Here is a 16,333-nt window from a genome sequence, read left to right as displayed (position 1 = left end):
TGTAAATTGCATCACATGTGATAGAGATTGTGACACATTTTTCATGACTTGACCTAACATTTTCAGCACTTTAAGCCTTAGCTTGCTAAACTACCATATTCCACCACCCTGGCTACAGTCATAAGTGTGGTTAGTTGGCATCTGACGAAAGTTGGCCTGATTTTGATTTTCATTCATTTATGGCAGGTTGCTCAATTCTCAACTTGGAGCAATATCATCTTTCAAGGTGTTGCATCAGGTTCATGCAATTCTTTTGAGCTAACGTTTGTTCTTAAACATAGAGAAATATTAAAAGCAAAACAAAGCAATGAACTTTCAGTATATGAACTACTTTGAAATGCAGGAGATACAATGGACCAAAGTAAAATTAGTCACATATTCAGGGGAAATACTGTTATTTTGATACAGTGATAACTGTGCAGTGGAGCAGAAAACTGAATCCGTCTCCAACTCAGACTTAACCACCGGTCAAATCAACGTGTTCTCCACACACAGGCTAGCACACACACTTATGCTGCACCCACATGACACATGCCACCCCATATAAGGGCTTTAATAATAAATAATAAATGTTTTTCATTGTTTATTCGCCTACATTTATGAAAATGATAAAGCATTGAAGGAAAAGCAAAAACAAATAACAGACGGAGCAGGTGAGATAAAGTCCTCGAGGGGCTTATGATAACCTTTCACCTGAAAACAAACCTCAAAGATGAAGAAAACATCTCAACAAAAAAAAGGGACAGCCAAGGAAAGTAGTGGAGAGTCTTGCAGTACTCAGGAAAGTCACAAGTTGTTAGATTCCATGTCTGGATTAACTTAATATCTGTAGACATGCTGGCAAACTAGGACTAGAATGTTTCATGGAGGAAATATAGGAAGATGCAGCGTACTTAATAAGTTTTAGTTTAGTTTAGTTTATTTAGATCCCCATTAGCTTTTGCCACGCAGCAGCTATTCTTCCTGGGGTCTTTTCATCATAATAAATGACAAATACAAACCATTAACACATAAAATACATTAATACATAAAACAACAACAAAAAAAAAAAAAAAAAAAAAAAAAGTTATCATTTGATATATAGAGAGATATACACCAATCAAGTGTAATATTATACACCAATCAAGTGTAATATTATGAACACTGACAGGTATAACAGTAAATAACTCTTCATCATGGCACCTGTTAGTGGGTGGATATATTAGGCAGCAGCAGGTGAACATGTTGTCCTCAGAATTGAAAAATGTTCAGTGTAAGGATCTGATCCAGTTCTCCAAGGAATGTGAAAAGCTGCAGCTCTAGGATAGGATTGATTGATACACGTAGGGAGAGAAGGCTGGCCCGTGTGCTCCCATCCAACAGACCAGCTACTGTTCCTCAGACTGCTGAACAAGTTCATGCTGCTTCTGATAGAAAGCTGTCACAACACACAGTGCAGCAGTTTGTTGTGTATTTGGCAGCAACACAATATTAGACAGGTCACAATGTTAGGCCTGATCGGTGTATACATTGTATGTAATTAATATTGGTTTAGATATTGCAGACAAGCAGTATCAAATAAATTATTTGCCAGTTGGAGGAAAAATGATGTGAACCCTGTTTTTTGTTCTTAAAGGTCCAGTGTGTAAAATGGGGGAAAAACATGATATCTAGCGTTCAGATTCTAGTTTGCAGCGGTCACTCGCTTGCTCGCTCACACTCACCCCTCCCGTTGGCAAAGTGACGGTGGCCTCCGAGGACAAAAAAACTTGTTTACCACAACTGGGAGTATTTCAGGAGCATGGAGCGATGAGGTGAAGATCTAAACAATTTTACCATATGTCTGTTGTTTCCTACTCCTTCTTCTTTGTTGGTTTATTTATGAACGTGAAACATTTGAAACTGGATTTTTCATTTGGGCTGCCGCACAAACATGGCGGTGCAAGATGGCGACACTCTCTAAAGCAAGGCCCTTGCTATATTTATAAAAGAAAAATTATAAGGTTACGAAAACCAGACAAATTTTATTTTATAGCCATTATACACTTATATTCATGGGTAGTATATTCAGATTTTGCCAATAAACCTTGCCAGTTATTACACACTGGACCTTTAAGTTGTCATAAAATGTGATCTGATGTTTATCGAAGTCACAAATAGAGACACAACAGCATGTGCTTAAGCTAATAACACACAAACAACTATAATCTTTTTTGTTTATTGAACACAGCCATTAAGCACTTACAGTGCTAATGGAAAAATTAGCAATTAGCGAGCCATTTGGATGGATGGATTTAATAACTGGTCGAACCTCCTTTGGCAGCAATAACCTCAAACCAGAACTTGTGTGTCTCAGACATGCACCAGGCTCAGGAGGAATGTTCCCATGATGTCTGGTATGAACGTTCCTCTGCATGCTGCAACAAAATCTCCATTGGGTTAAACAGGACTCAAAAGGTTGATTTTCATTGGTTGGGGTCATTCTGTCGTCAATTTACGTTGATGATTCGGGACATTTTCCCTCTCAACTTCTACTGAGCTTCAGCAGGTGGACCGCCACCCTGGCGTCAACCTAGAAGGTACATTGATGCACATGGGGAACTCATTTTTCTCCTTGATAATGGCTAGCTGGAAGGCTTGGAGTCAGTAAATGATGCTCCCTCCACCCTACCTCACCTTCAGGATGTTGTTTTCATGTTGGTTGTGTAGTGTGGTTCTTACACCATGCTCAGTTCAGCTTCTGTTCCATCAGCCTTTAAAACCTCTCCCCGGTATCACTGTGGAGTGATTAGGTGCTCCTTGGCAAACCTTAGGCACATAGTGATGTTGTATTCCTGGCATGGCAGCCATGTGAGCACAGATGTTAAGCAGTTCCAATAATTCCTTTAAGCCTTTAGCTGTTACTCTGAGGGTCTAAATTACATTACCGAGCATCTGCGTTGTGCCTTTTGAGTCGTCTCAACCGGGTGCTCGCTCCTAGAGAGAGTAGCCACGGAGCTATGTAATTGTCACTTACAGAATGAACTCTAATCTCTTTGAGATTATTTTGTAACCCTTTCCAGCTTTATGCAAATCAACAATCCTTGATCTTAAGTCATCGGAGATCTCCTTGGTCACATTAGCAGATGTTGCTTTTGTGAATAGCATCCTCTCCAGATCATAAGTAGTCAAAAGAAGTTCTAACGCAAACATCTAGTCCCTAATTTGATTTAGCTTAATGTTTGAGTGGTGTTTTCAGCATGGATAAGAATGAAGCCAACAATCACAAGATACTTTGGTTCATAAGTGTAACTTACGTGAAGATCTGATCATATTTTAAGGCAAATTCATACATAGATGCAGATAATTCCAAAGGGTTCACTTACTCTTTCTCGGCACTGTATGTTTTGAATATAAAACATTCACCCAGCCGTACACTTGAATATTAGAGCTGAAAAGTTTGTAGCTTGCTCCTTCGTGGACGACTGCAGCTTTGATTCACAAACACTCCCAAGGGATTCCAGCTGTGACCCAGTTTCACGGTGAAAGAATAAGTATCAAAACGTCCACATAAACTTTCCATCACTTCTTCAACATAATCACTTCTGTCCACACATAACTAAATGCACCGTATGTTCCTGTCGCTACATACACAGTTTTGGCCAGTTTCTCGTTTGCTGTTCACACTCGCCGTGCTTGCATATACTACTGTATATGGGGTTATAAGGATGGTCAACTGGTTCAAATGTGTTGTGGTGTGACAGAAGTGTTTTTTTTTCTGCTGCGGGAGTTTTTTGAAAAGTTTCTGTGGGTGTTTTGATACTTTTGGCAGTGAAACTGGGTCACAATTTGAATCCATTGTTGCTGTTGTGAATCTAGCCGGTGTCCTCTGTAAAAAAAAAAAAAAAAAGACCAAACTTTTTAGAACCACACATCTTTCAAGCCCACAGGGGTGACTGTTTAATATTCAAAACATTTCATCGGAGTTGTCCTTTAATGTCGAATAGAACCCCGTACTGTGTCTGTATTTGCAGTGTGTTATGTTGCCTGATTGGTAGGCAACAGATTTTTTTGAATTACATTAGAGTGTTAACTTCCAATCTGAAGGTGGGAAAGATTAGCAGACTTAAAGAGAATGTCATTAGCCTTTTTAAACGTGAGGTTAATTTAAAAATGAGCCACCGACACCTACTCAATCCCAGTGACTGTTTGCCATCTCATTATCATGTTTCATTAAGCGCACAACAATCTAAAGGGCAGAACATAACGTTACAGTTGCTCGCTAACAGGAATATAACAAACAGTCTAAGTATGGTAGTACGCTCTAAGGTCACCACAACTTATCCCTGTTTACAGTGCGTTTTACAGCCATTCCGCTGCACTTGTTGTTCATTTAAGTGTTTGTATTTCTCGTAGGACAAGAGCTTCACCACATTCCAGCAGCAAAGAACTAGCACTGAGTCCGACCCTGCTACTCCCAGAACTCCAGATCCTGCTTTGAATATGCATGTTCAAGTCCATTCTAAATCCTCTAATGGGATGGACCAAGCATCAGCGACCAACAACAACACTCATACTCAACCTCCATCCAGTGGGAGTGAACTAGCTCAGATGGTCCCCACTCGCTGCCTCTCACCCGGTGCCACACTGAAGCGCAAGTGTGCTCCATGTGGATCACAAGTAATGGACCAGGCTCTGGTTGGGAAGAGCAGTGTAACCATCTCCAGGAAACTCCTACAAGAAGCCATATTGGCTGCTTCCCCACAAAAAAAGGTACCCCTTGCAGTTTTAACAACCAACACGCCGCATGGAGAGTGCTATATTTTCTGACACAGAGACAAACATATAAATCACTATAATTTAGAATTTCTGCCTCCTAATTATCTGAATAGCTGTCCATCGGCCAACAACCCTAATTGTCTTCGCTGTGAGATGTCCTCGTTTGATTCTGCATTACATCGCTAATAAAAATGGAAAACCTCTCATTGTGTAAACACTCAGAGAAAATATTGGACAGATGTGATAGTAATCTAACAAGACGTATAAAAACAAGCCTGACCTTGCATTCTCAATAGCAAGCAGTATGAGCAGGTTGTTTATTCAGATGTGTCATTGCTGTCGTCTCTCAGGGTTAACATGTAGTCCATAACTCGAGGAGAATTAACCTAACTGCTCTACAGAGGGGTTTGAGCCTCTTTTAGCTGTCTTGTCTTGGTTTTATGGCCTGAAATTTGACTGTAGAGTTGAGTCTGAACGGCTCTTAGTCACATACAGGGAGAAAGCAAAAAAAAAGAAAAACCTATCTATGCTATTTGCATGGCATAGATCAACAGAGACCACTACAAAATAAGAAAAGAGTAATTATTTTATGTTTAACCCACTCAGAGGTTCATTAATGTATCTTGGTTGACTGCTAACCAGTATGATTAAGAGCCTATTGAATGTACCTGTTTAAAGCATCATTACACACATACACTGTCCATATCAGGGATGCCAGCTCGCTATACCTTTAAAACAAAGCTCAAAAAAGCATTTAAATAGCTTTGCACTTGCTCTCTGTTGCACTTTTAAATGTCATTTTGATTTATTTGATACATTCTATGCTTATTCTATGAATTTTAGTTTCACTTCATAAAATAGGTCCTACTTTTTCTTTTTTTTTATTGCATTTAATGCTCTTTTTTCCATCTTATGTTACATTATTGTTTTTAATTTTTTGTTGTAAAGCACTTTGAGCTGCATTTTTTGTATGCAAGGTGCTTTACAAATAAAGTTATGGTTATTACATCTAAAAATCATTCGTAGGTAGTTTAGAGTTAAAATCAGAATAGGCACTGTCGGCCATCAGACTATGGTCTGTTACAAATTGTGGTAGGCCGCTCCTCCAGTTGAAAAAATCCAGGATCAGAGGGATAGTCAACTGGAGCGATCACAGGGCCTGAAGGGAGATCTGTCACTTGGCTGTTGCTTTCTGCGTTTACACAACTCACTGCTGAGACATATCCCAGCATCCTTCATCAGTGCAGCTCCTGACTGCTGATTTGTGTCGACTCTCGCAGGCAGCATGCAGTGAAGGCTTTTGACTGAAAGGTTGTCAGAGAAATATGACATGGAGTTTGTTTCCCTCCCTGCAGCCCTGGTTTATTGACTGCCATTGATTTAACACCATGGCAACGCCAGACTTCCTTGCACCTTGTCAGACGAATCAAGTTAGCATAGCACTCTCTTAAACCGATAGATCTACTTAAAAGACATTTCCTCTGGGGGTCAAAACAATGGCTTATGTCCAGCTCTAAGTCTACTGTGTGTTGAAGATTTACACTAGTTTGTTGGCTGTACCACACATTTGGTAAATTTTGTGGATTTAGTTCATATGTGTGGCTGTGACTAAGTATTGTCTCTTGGATTGCCTCCAGTAATCTCTGTTTTTATGGGCGATTGTTTTAAAGGAAGAAGAAGAGAAACCGGAGCCTGTTGATTCCAGTCATTCTGACATACACCTGCTTGGCAGTCTCAGGATGGCGCACGGGGATGGTGATGACGAGGAGCTCCGAATGCTGGCAAGCCTAAAAAGGGAGCAGGAGGAAGATGAGTGCAGAGCCTCGGGCCTGCGCGCATCTCAGATCCACCAGTGTAACGTCGGCGTCAGCGTGAGCAGCGACGACGCCTCGACTTGGACCCACATCTCCACGGTCTGTGCCGATACGCTCCGCCGCATATGATCTCTCGCTGTTGATGCATCGTTACACATGCAACTTAACTACAAATTACAATCATTAGTAGGTTCTCCCTCTTTCTGTCTCCGTCTGGAATAATTTCTGTGACCCTCCCTGATCCTCACCTGCTAATTTCCATTTCAATCCTCCAACTCATGCTACCAGAATGTGCTAATGCACCTCGTTTTCCAGTATGTTTTCTGCATTACAAAAGATTATGTAGATAGAAACACTTTAATTGGCCTCTTACAGCTTTTAAAAGTACACTGGCATAATATCCACTGTTCCCCTCAGAGACTAAAAATTATTTAGGTCATCTGAAATTATCCCCAGAAGTCTTTTTAGAATTCAAAGATGGTATAGTTTGCTCTTGGCTATTGAAGGTCATTTAGATCTATGGTCCATTAGCATAAGCACATTGCACTTATGAAGAGAGAACACTGCCCTGCTTGGCCCTACTGGGTCCACTGTACCATCCCCAGTGAGTACAGTCATTACAGATTCTTGAGTTATAGGCCTTACCATTCCTGTACATGCAGGTATCCGTTAATATACTGAGATTCAAGCAGAGGACAATGAATTGTGGTATTACCTCAGGGATGATCATTTCATGGGCCCTTTTTTGAGGACACAGTGATGTGGTAACCAGTAAAAATGTGCACCTTCAGACCTCAGAGTGGGTTCAGTTTTCTACGGGGACGGGATGAGACTTACATTTGACTTTATCAAGCCCTGAGGTGATGTTTCTTGAATCAGCTGCACTGCTTTACAATTCTAAATTCATATGGCAACAGCACCACCAACAGCATATTAAGAAAATGCTTGGCCAATAAAGACAGAAAGAGAAGGAGAGATTCAGAAAGATACTGACAATAAAACCGCTTTTCTTTTCAAAGACAAATATATTCATGGCTTGACTGTGACCAGTAAACCTGCAAAGTGGCCTAATAAATGTCAGTCAGAGATAACAAAACAAGAGGGCGATTATGGCAACTGGACAGAGAACAGTTAGTGTGTGGGGCTGGGAGTCCTCCACTGGAGCTGACAAACGGTTTGGTTGTTGTGAGATGAGTGGTCCCTGCTGTTGACATCCATCCTGCTGCAGTTTAACTCTACCAGTTTAGATGGACTCTCACCCCCAGGGCATTGTATGCTTTTCTTCAGTGACAGCGTTGAACACAGTAGAATCAAGTTGTAGATGTATCATTGTGTGAAATTAGATTTAAAGGGATAGTTCAACATTTTGGCAAATACGCCTATTGCCATAATCCCTATAGTCATAGCAGTAGGTTCATTACTTTTAATTGTTGGTGCATGTTGTTTTGAGATCTGCAGGGCAGAGACGCAAGCTGCTCAGCTAACGCAATGGAGGCAAATGGTATTTTCGCCTGTCCCTCAACAAACTCATCAAATACACAACCCAATAACTCAAACACACTCGTGGACAATGTGACCTGCACATTCACCAGGCTATGAAATAATAATGTAACATCACAAGACGGAGTTGTTTTCGAGGCAAATGCGTTGCTGGAACTAGATTCCAGACAGACTGGGCGGAGTGATTTTAAAAGTAGTTCCGAGTATTTGCTTCATGTGTCGTAATGTTACATAATGTTACTATTCCTTTAATCCTTTAAAGGGACTATCCCTTTAAGACAGTTTGGTGTGTGTGTGAGTTTATGTTTTTCCGCTAAAGCCAAAATGTCTAGTTAGAGCTACAAATCGTAATGATTGGATCAATGACGAGGAGCAAGCAGCCATGATATTTACAATAGGATCTGTTTTCTCTTGACTTTAAAAGGGTCTGTTTCTTCCTTCACAGTGGCTGCTCCGCTGACTATATGTCACTTCCATGTTCTCCAATGGAGATGTTGGGTAGTTACTGTTGACATGATGATAAGCTACCAAAATCGTTCTAATGATGGGACCAAAAGTTTCAGCCACATCAGTCTTTGTGCCTCGGTGCCGCTGACAGGCGGGGCCGGAGGCGTCATGTTTTCTGGTTATTGTATGTCCTCTTTTTGTGAAAGTGATAACTCAGTAACATCTTGAGGAAAGTTTTTGAAATTTAATAGGAAATGTTCAATCGGACTCAAAGATAAACTCAGTGGTCAAAGGTCATAGATCAGAGTTATTGTGACCTCACAAAACACTCTTTGAGCCACAACTCAAGAATTGTGATAATAATTGGCCCCCAATACACAAAACAAACAGAATGAAAGAACGCCCGCAGTGGATCTGGATTAATGTTAAAGGTGGAATCTGACAGATTTCCCTCAAAAACAAAATATAGGCTTATATAAAAGAAATTCTGCTTAATCGTGCTTCTCTCTTTTTGCCATCCAAGTCCTTATTCAGTTTCTTATATGTCAAACATCATACAAATGACACCAAACTTCAGCACAAGCAATTCAACCATGTTTAACTAGTTGTCGAATTATGTTGTTTTTTCCCTCATTGATTCATGATCTCATTTGCATATTTTTCCGCTCCGGAAAAAAGAGCTCAAACACCTGAATAAACAAATTTAAATCTTCAGTTGGTTTAAGATAACAACAACAGGACATTCTCCATTCATCCTTTTCATGATCTAACTATTAGACACAACATCACCGTTTCTCTTCCGGGGACGGTGAGGTGATGACGAGTAGGTGTTAGTGCTGTGAATTAACGAGTGTGTCTGGAGAATGAAAAGGTGAAGTCCCATCGTTGTGTGGACATACTGTATATGCATCCGCGCTTGTAGCAGGTTCAGGGGTCGAGTGTCACAGCCCCATGGACAGCGCTGTGTGTGTGCGTGCTGCGCGATCGATAGACAGAGAACGTGTTCCTTAGTTTAACCTTGTAAATAAGACTAAGAATTTTCCCTCCATTGAAGAGTCGAATCCGACCTCTCCGAATCGAATCGTCTAATAGTCGACTGTTCAAGGTCACCCCTAGTGTTTACAAACTGCAACAAACAAACCTACAGACTCTACCTTTAGAAAGACATCATATTTGCACCAAGGTGAGAAATGCTGTGCAGCGTACTGCTGTGACCAAGTTTTGAACCAAATCTTTCTGCTGAATTTTGTATTTTCAAAACAGAGGGTAGGCAAAGAGCCAGAAATAATAGGGTCTGAAGCAAAGTCGATCAGAAGCAGGAAGGGGCTCCTTAATGTTTTCTCATTGTTGTAGTGTCATTTCACCCAGCATGGAGGGTCCAGGACCCAGACTGAGCCAAACCCGGTTCATACCAGTAAAGCTGTAGTTGTATTTCAGGCACGTCATCACAGCAGCCGGTCTCTGCTGCTGCTGCATTCACTCTTATGAGCACATTTTAGCTGTTAGATCAGGAGATGTCTGCTCAAAAAAGTCATGCACCGCTGTTAACAGCTGATGTACTTCTAATTCTTTTAGGCCAAAGTGTTCCCTCTCAAAGTGTGCTTCATGCATGTTTAAATGACCATGTGAGACACTGGGTTTAATATAACAGATAGCTGCTGAACCATTTCTCCACTCTATCTCTCCAGTAGAGTTTTCTCCATCACCCCACGGGTAACTCATCATCATCATCATCAGTGCATATTACCTGCAGAATTCCACAGGGTGCAATTTTAGGTCCCGACTTATTTTTAGAAGAGGATTACACAAAGAAGGCACTGCAGCACACAGATAGCTAAAAAATTTACTTAAGCATTGCAAGCACTGCAGCTACAACATGACTGCTTCTTCATCAAAGTCATGCAGGGTAATAGCCTTTAAACAGGCCCTAGGCTTAAAAAGCCTCCTGAGGCCATAATATGGTTTTTAGCTTTGACAAGATGGAGATGGTAATGCACTTGTGTTTCTTGCAGCTGAATGTAAGTGAAACCCTTCCCGTCTTGGCGTCTTCTACCTCTAATTTTACCACAGCTGAAAATTCACTGTTCTCAAAGAATGCAACTGTTTACTGTGTTTTAAATAGCCACAACCACAAACAAAACACAACTTCTTCCCCTATACTGTAACTTGATGTTCTCTGCTTTTTTTATTCTGTTTCTTTTTGTTTCGTCTTTTTTTGTTTGCCAGAAAGGCAGGGATCTTTAATACTTAATAGTTTGTCAGTTAGCTTGGCACACCACATCGAAAATGTTTTTATTTTTTTTTGTTCTATTCTGAGGAGACTGCACACAGATTTCCATAAAGTATAGACCTGAAGCTTCATTTTTTGTTTTGCTAAGGATACGTGAGGATTTTCCTTGTCTGGCTTTGGCTTTATGAGACACTATTGTCCATCATGCACCTGGAAAAGACACTGTATATAACATCGCCATGTATTTCTATCTGTCTGATGATTGGTACAAGGACAGAAATTATGTTTGTGTCATGATCCAGCTAAACTGCTGCAGATCAGCAGGGCAATAAATAGAATATGTACATACAGGTGCATCTCTATAAATGAGAATACAACTGTCAGGTCAGCAGTCTTCTCCATGATAGTGGAGCTACTGAACCAGACTAAGAGACCACTTAAAGGCTCAGGAAACCTTTGTAGGTGCTTGGAGTTAATCAGCTACATCATTAGGTTACAATAGTGGGTTTTCATTAAACATAAGCCAAATTACAATCATTACAATTAAAAGAAATTGAGACATGAATTATTTCAGTCTGTGTGTAATGAATCTATATAATGTATGAGTTTCAGTATTTGAAGTGAACTACTGAAATACATTCACTTTAACATGATATTCTCATTTACTGAGATGCACCTGTATGTGCCTGTATGACAGTCTAAATTGCATTTTGTATTGAAGTGGCGATAGAATCCCAACAGAATGCAGGAATTGAATGACGAAAGTCTCCATGTGCATGTATATAAACAGCTGGATAAAATCCCTAATGCTAAAATAGTAGGTTGATGGTGGATGGTCATTCTTAGCCTGAAAAAACATTTTAATCCTGATGTGTTGTGATTTGCATATTTAAATATTTTCCTATCCAGGCAGCTAGATCACGCTGTCTTTTAAACTTAGTGGAGATAGCTTAATAATGCTAATAATTTGTCTAAATGTATTATGTTCAAGCCAAAACCGTTGGGAGTGTCCTGGCGATCGGAAGTCGTTCATTTTCTATGAGAACTGACGTCTTTCAGCAGTGAACAGCGTCAAAATCATTGGCATCGGGTTTCTGGCGGGGATAGCGTCAAGACAATCGGGGATAGCGTCAAGAAATCTGCTGAATTTTATGGACGGCAACCAATCAGAGTGTAGACATCCCCCACTCAGGGAGTTTCAAGACAACAAACCCTCTGAACTTTCATTACTATTAAACACTAGGGGCTCTAGTTTCGTCGACCAGGTGAAGTCTGTGATCAGCGCAGCTTCGCCACGCCAACGGGGTGTGGTCCAGGTCCATTTCGCAAGATTCGTGGGCCGCGCAGTCAGACTTAGACCAGCGTAAACCCTCCCCTCGTCCCTCCCACCGGCGCAAACGGCGAAGAGGGAGGAGAGAGGGCGGGAGGGAGACAGAAGGAGGAGAGAAAGGCGTGGAGTGGGTTTGACACAGCCGAGTCAGATCTTCACCAATCAAAGGAGCTCCTCTCCTCACCTTTAACTGCGCGGAGGGCGATGCGCGCTGCAAGTTTGTCATTTTATACTTGGACTGGACGGAGGAGACAGCGACGCCAGAGGCCGAACCTCTCCCCGGAGGAAACAGCTGTTTCCCCGGAGGTCCGAGCTCAGAGTGACCAACAATGAGTTTACTAATAATAATACAAATATCCTTAATCAGGTTTGATCTGATACACTGAGAACCCCTGCCCAATGAAAGAAACAACAACTAATAAACTAATAAAGAAACTCACATTTATTCAAACCCTGTAAGCAAGATGAGAGGTATAATACAACATAAACAAACACCATGCGTAACGGAGTAATCAGCGTAAAGGACGCTCTCTCTCTCTCTCTCTCTCTCTCTCTCTCTCTCTCTGTCCGTCTCTTTTTTTCTCTTTTTTTTCTGGGATAGAGATGCTGAGTATACTGTAGTAGGCTATATTCTGACTATCTGATACCGAGGCAGTGGTGGTGGACTAAGAGAGATGAAGATTTGTGTTTTGTTTTTCATTACGGCTGCCTGATGCGCTAATGAATTAATAAGTAAATAAATAAATAAAGCGATCATCACAAGGGCAGAGTGGTATCTCAACACGGCAGCGACATGCAGTCATCCACCCTCAGTCCTGGTTGGGACATCCACAGCTGCTTTTCAGTGCCAGTTCGTCCCTGCTGTGTTAATTCAGGTGGAGTTTCCTTTACGCACCGACAGCCTTTGATCTCTGCTTTGATCTGACGTCAGATGTGACGGGACAATCTATATAGATATAAATGCACGTGTTGATTCCATTAGTCGCATTAAATAGTGGTTATTGTGGATATTTATTGCATTGAAATGTGTCTGGAACTGTGGAGATCTGCCTGTGAGGTCTTGGTGACGTGTGTGCACTGCAGGTCAGTCAGCCAAACTTCCACTGCACCTGCTGCGCTCCGCCTTGCGCTGAGACTAGACCTGGTTGGAGGTGGCGAGCTTTCAGCGCAACCTCGGCGAGACATTTTCGCACAAAACTTCCACTGCACCAAGCTGAATCTGTGACGCCTCCCCCTGCTGCGCGGCCACGCCTATCTCAGCGCAGCGCGATCTACAAATCTCCCAATCTGACTTTGCGCTCGGCTGCGCTGGTCGAAACTTGCATTAGACCGGCTGCGTTACCTTGCGCCACCTGCGCTGCGCCAGCAAACTAGGGCCCTAGTTCTGAATAGCTATGGAGAAGCTTGTCCAACTCATTATTTGCTTATAGGGATGTCCTTAAAAAATTAGGCTTGGGCCAAAGTGGTTGATATAAAAGTGCGTGATATAGAGGGGAAAACTAGCTAACTAGCATGCTACCTTTCGCGCAATCCGAAACAAGCTCGTAATTGCGTGTTATTAATTAATTCTTTTTTATACACGCCCATCCAAAACAGAAGTCACCACTTGCAGCTAATAATAAAGTTACTGCATGGATGATTATGTTTCAGCTGGCAACAACTTATTTAACCCTAACTGATGCAGTCTCATTTCTTAAACAACCATGTTAGTTGTGGTCGTGGAGAAGATGTTAATCAGTTTCAGAAAGGGTCAAATTATTGGCATCAAGCAAATAAAACATCTAAGGAGATTACTGAGACTAAAATTGGTTTAAGAACTGTCCAACGCACTATTAAAAGCTGGAAGGAGAGTGGAGAACCATCATCTTCAAGGAAGATTTGTGGTCCAATGTGACCACAGAGTCCAGACCTTAACCCCATTGAGAATCTTTGAAAAATGAATCCAACTCTGGACGGAAATAAATGTTGTGCCATTGCAGAAACTTATCGAAATGATGCCACAGCAAATGTATGCCGAAATCAAAGCTACATGCAGTGCAACGAAATATAAGAGTTTGTGACTTTTTATTTGGATGGGCAGTGTACAAGCATGTAACCATAGCCAACTGCTCAACTATTTGTTCCATCAGCCGATGCAAAAGGCTTCATGAGGCTCCTTAAAATGATGGTTTAGTTTTGAATGTACAGGAAGTTATTGGAGTTGGGATTATTTTATGACATAATTAACACATTGTTTTTTTTTTTCTCCCTCCATTACTGTTGCAGCCAACGAATCAGGGTCATCACTACCAGAATGAAATAAACCCCCTCCTACACTCCAACCCCAGGTAAGAAGCACGAGTCAGAGTCACTTCACTCCATCAGCTCCACTTTTGTACATTCTTATATGTATCGTGCTTGAAGTTGCAATTGCAGACCAAAGTGATGTGTCCTGACAAATAAACAGGCTCATGGACTATTTGGTGGCATGTGCAGAAAACACACCCTGAGCTCCATCATCAGATGGTAACCAGTGACTACATAATTAAGACTATTAAATGTCAACTGTCAGATAGATGCAGAAGGGGGGCTTATCTTGCTCACAGATGAGTACAAATAATTTGAGAACGTGCCAGGCACTGTCACTATTTTCTTCTCCCTTAACTGCTGTTGTTAGTTTCACAAGTGCTAATTATTTTTCACTTGTTATTGTGCTTGTCAGATTCATCGCTGGCAACTTTTTATTGGCACTTTTTTACCTTGGCGCTACATAATTAATGTTTGACATCAAGGTTTCATTCTGCTTCTTTCAAAAAGCGTCCAAAAGCAAGGTTTAGTCCTGCGAATTAGTGATGACTCACAGCAAGCAAGCAGGGCAGAATCCATCATTGATGAGGCGAAGGCAAGTTGAAGCCTCAGGATTCCTGATACAAAACAACTACAAGACACGTTCCACCTTGTTTTACCTGCCTAAAGGTTAAAACAGGAGTAAAGGTTCAAATTCTAACCTCAAAACAGAAAACACATCAATGAACGGACTTATGTAACTAGGGGAGGCAGAAGGACTTACACCTGCTATTTTTCATATTTAGCAAAAATCTATCCAAAATAAACTTCAGGCGTGTGCAGCACTGAGGAGAGTACGTACGGTGTTATGCTGCAGAAAAGCCAGGGAGCTTTTAAATGAGAGGTTGACAAAGTGAAATGATTGAAAGCGGGCAACGGTTCTTGAGAAATATCCTTTGATGTGTGTTTCACAGTACATATTTTTGTCATGTGAGAAGTGAAAGACGATCTGAGAGGGAGTTAAACGGGCTCCATTGTAGGAAGATGAAATAAAATCACGTACACTGTAGGGCTGTCAATCTTCCCCCAAAATCATATTCGAAATTCTAATGCTTCTTCTTATGTTAAATATTCAAATTATATTCGAATTGTTAATGTTTTTCTTTAAGCTTATTATATACACCTACAGTATACCAGCTTATTATTATGTCCCGCGTCCACTAAAGGGCATTCCAACCAAATCTGTTATAAAACATTTGTAACACACACAAGTTTTACCAACTCAATATAAAACTTCAAGAGAAATCAAAATATTATAAGTAGTGGTGCAACGGATTGCAGTTGATCTGTGATCTGTTTCGTTCACTCTCCACAGATCGGCACAAAAGTGGTCCGCGGATCGATCGATAAAAATAAAAAAAAATTTTAAAAGTTGTGCGTGTAGTGTGGGAACACGTAGGCCTTCTCTTAAACCTACTAAACCTACCTTAAACTATAGGGATTACAGCAATGGGCCAATTTGCCAAAATATTGAACTATCCCTTTAAGGCTCATGTCAAATAGATTCCCCCAACACTGCCATTAATAATACAAAGCCACAGATTCACATTGGGCAGTGGAGTGAATGGTGCAAAACCCTATGACTGACTTGTGAGCAGTGTCTAAAGCTCTGGTTTACATCTGCTGTGTATCTATATCAAGAGCGACCACGGCAGCGTACGGATATATCCAGTTCTCCTCCGTGGAAGGGGGCGGGGGGGGGTTGTTTTTTGGAGACCCCACACAGCCCAACCACCCGCTAACGCAGAGCCCTGTCTCTGCACATCTCCATCTCTTTGTGGGTGTACACAAGCCGCGCGGCGTGTTACAAAAGAAGACAAAGGGATTGCATCACAGTTCCGCTCCTCAAATTATGCAACCACCTCTTCTCGAAACACTTTTGATTTATTGATGAAAAGCAAAGGTAGCCTGGTGTGAACATGTGTAGACATGCATTTATTTCAATATTTT

General features: G+C 41.2%; 1 protein-coding gene across 1 annotated transcript in view; it reads left to right on the top strand.

The window, feature by feature from the left end:
* cfap20dc (CFAP20 domain containing) overlaps positions 1 to 16,333 on the top strand; it is a gene marked incomplete at both ends in the record, with an annotated part of 46,965 nt that overhangs the window by 21,293 nt on the left and 9,339 nt on the right. The window contains 3 exons of the mRNA XM_083972173.1: positions 4,375 to 4,731; positions 6,408 to 6,650; positions 14,324 to 14,385. Of these exons, the coding sequence (XP_083828299.1) occupies positions 4,375 to 4,731; positions 6,408 to 6,650; positions 14,324 to 14,385 (662 nt within the window). The remainder of the gene's footprint in view (positions 1 to 4,374; positions 4,732 to 6,407; positions 6,651 to 14,323; positions 14,386 to 16,333) is intronic.

The sequence above is a fragment of the Trachurus trachurus genome, assembly GCF_905171665.1.
Source record: "Trachurus trachurus genome assembly, chromosome: 5".
In the NCBI taxonomy this organism is placed as follows: Eukaryota; Metazoa; Chordata; class Actinopteri; order Carangiformes; family Carangidae; genus Trachurus; species Trachurus trachurus.
The sequence above is the reverse complement of the archived record's forward strand: the minus strand, read 5'-3'. Positions and strand labels throughout refer to the sequence as shown.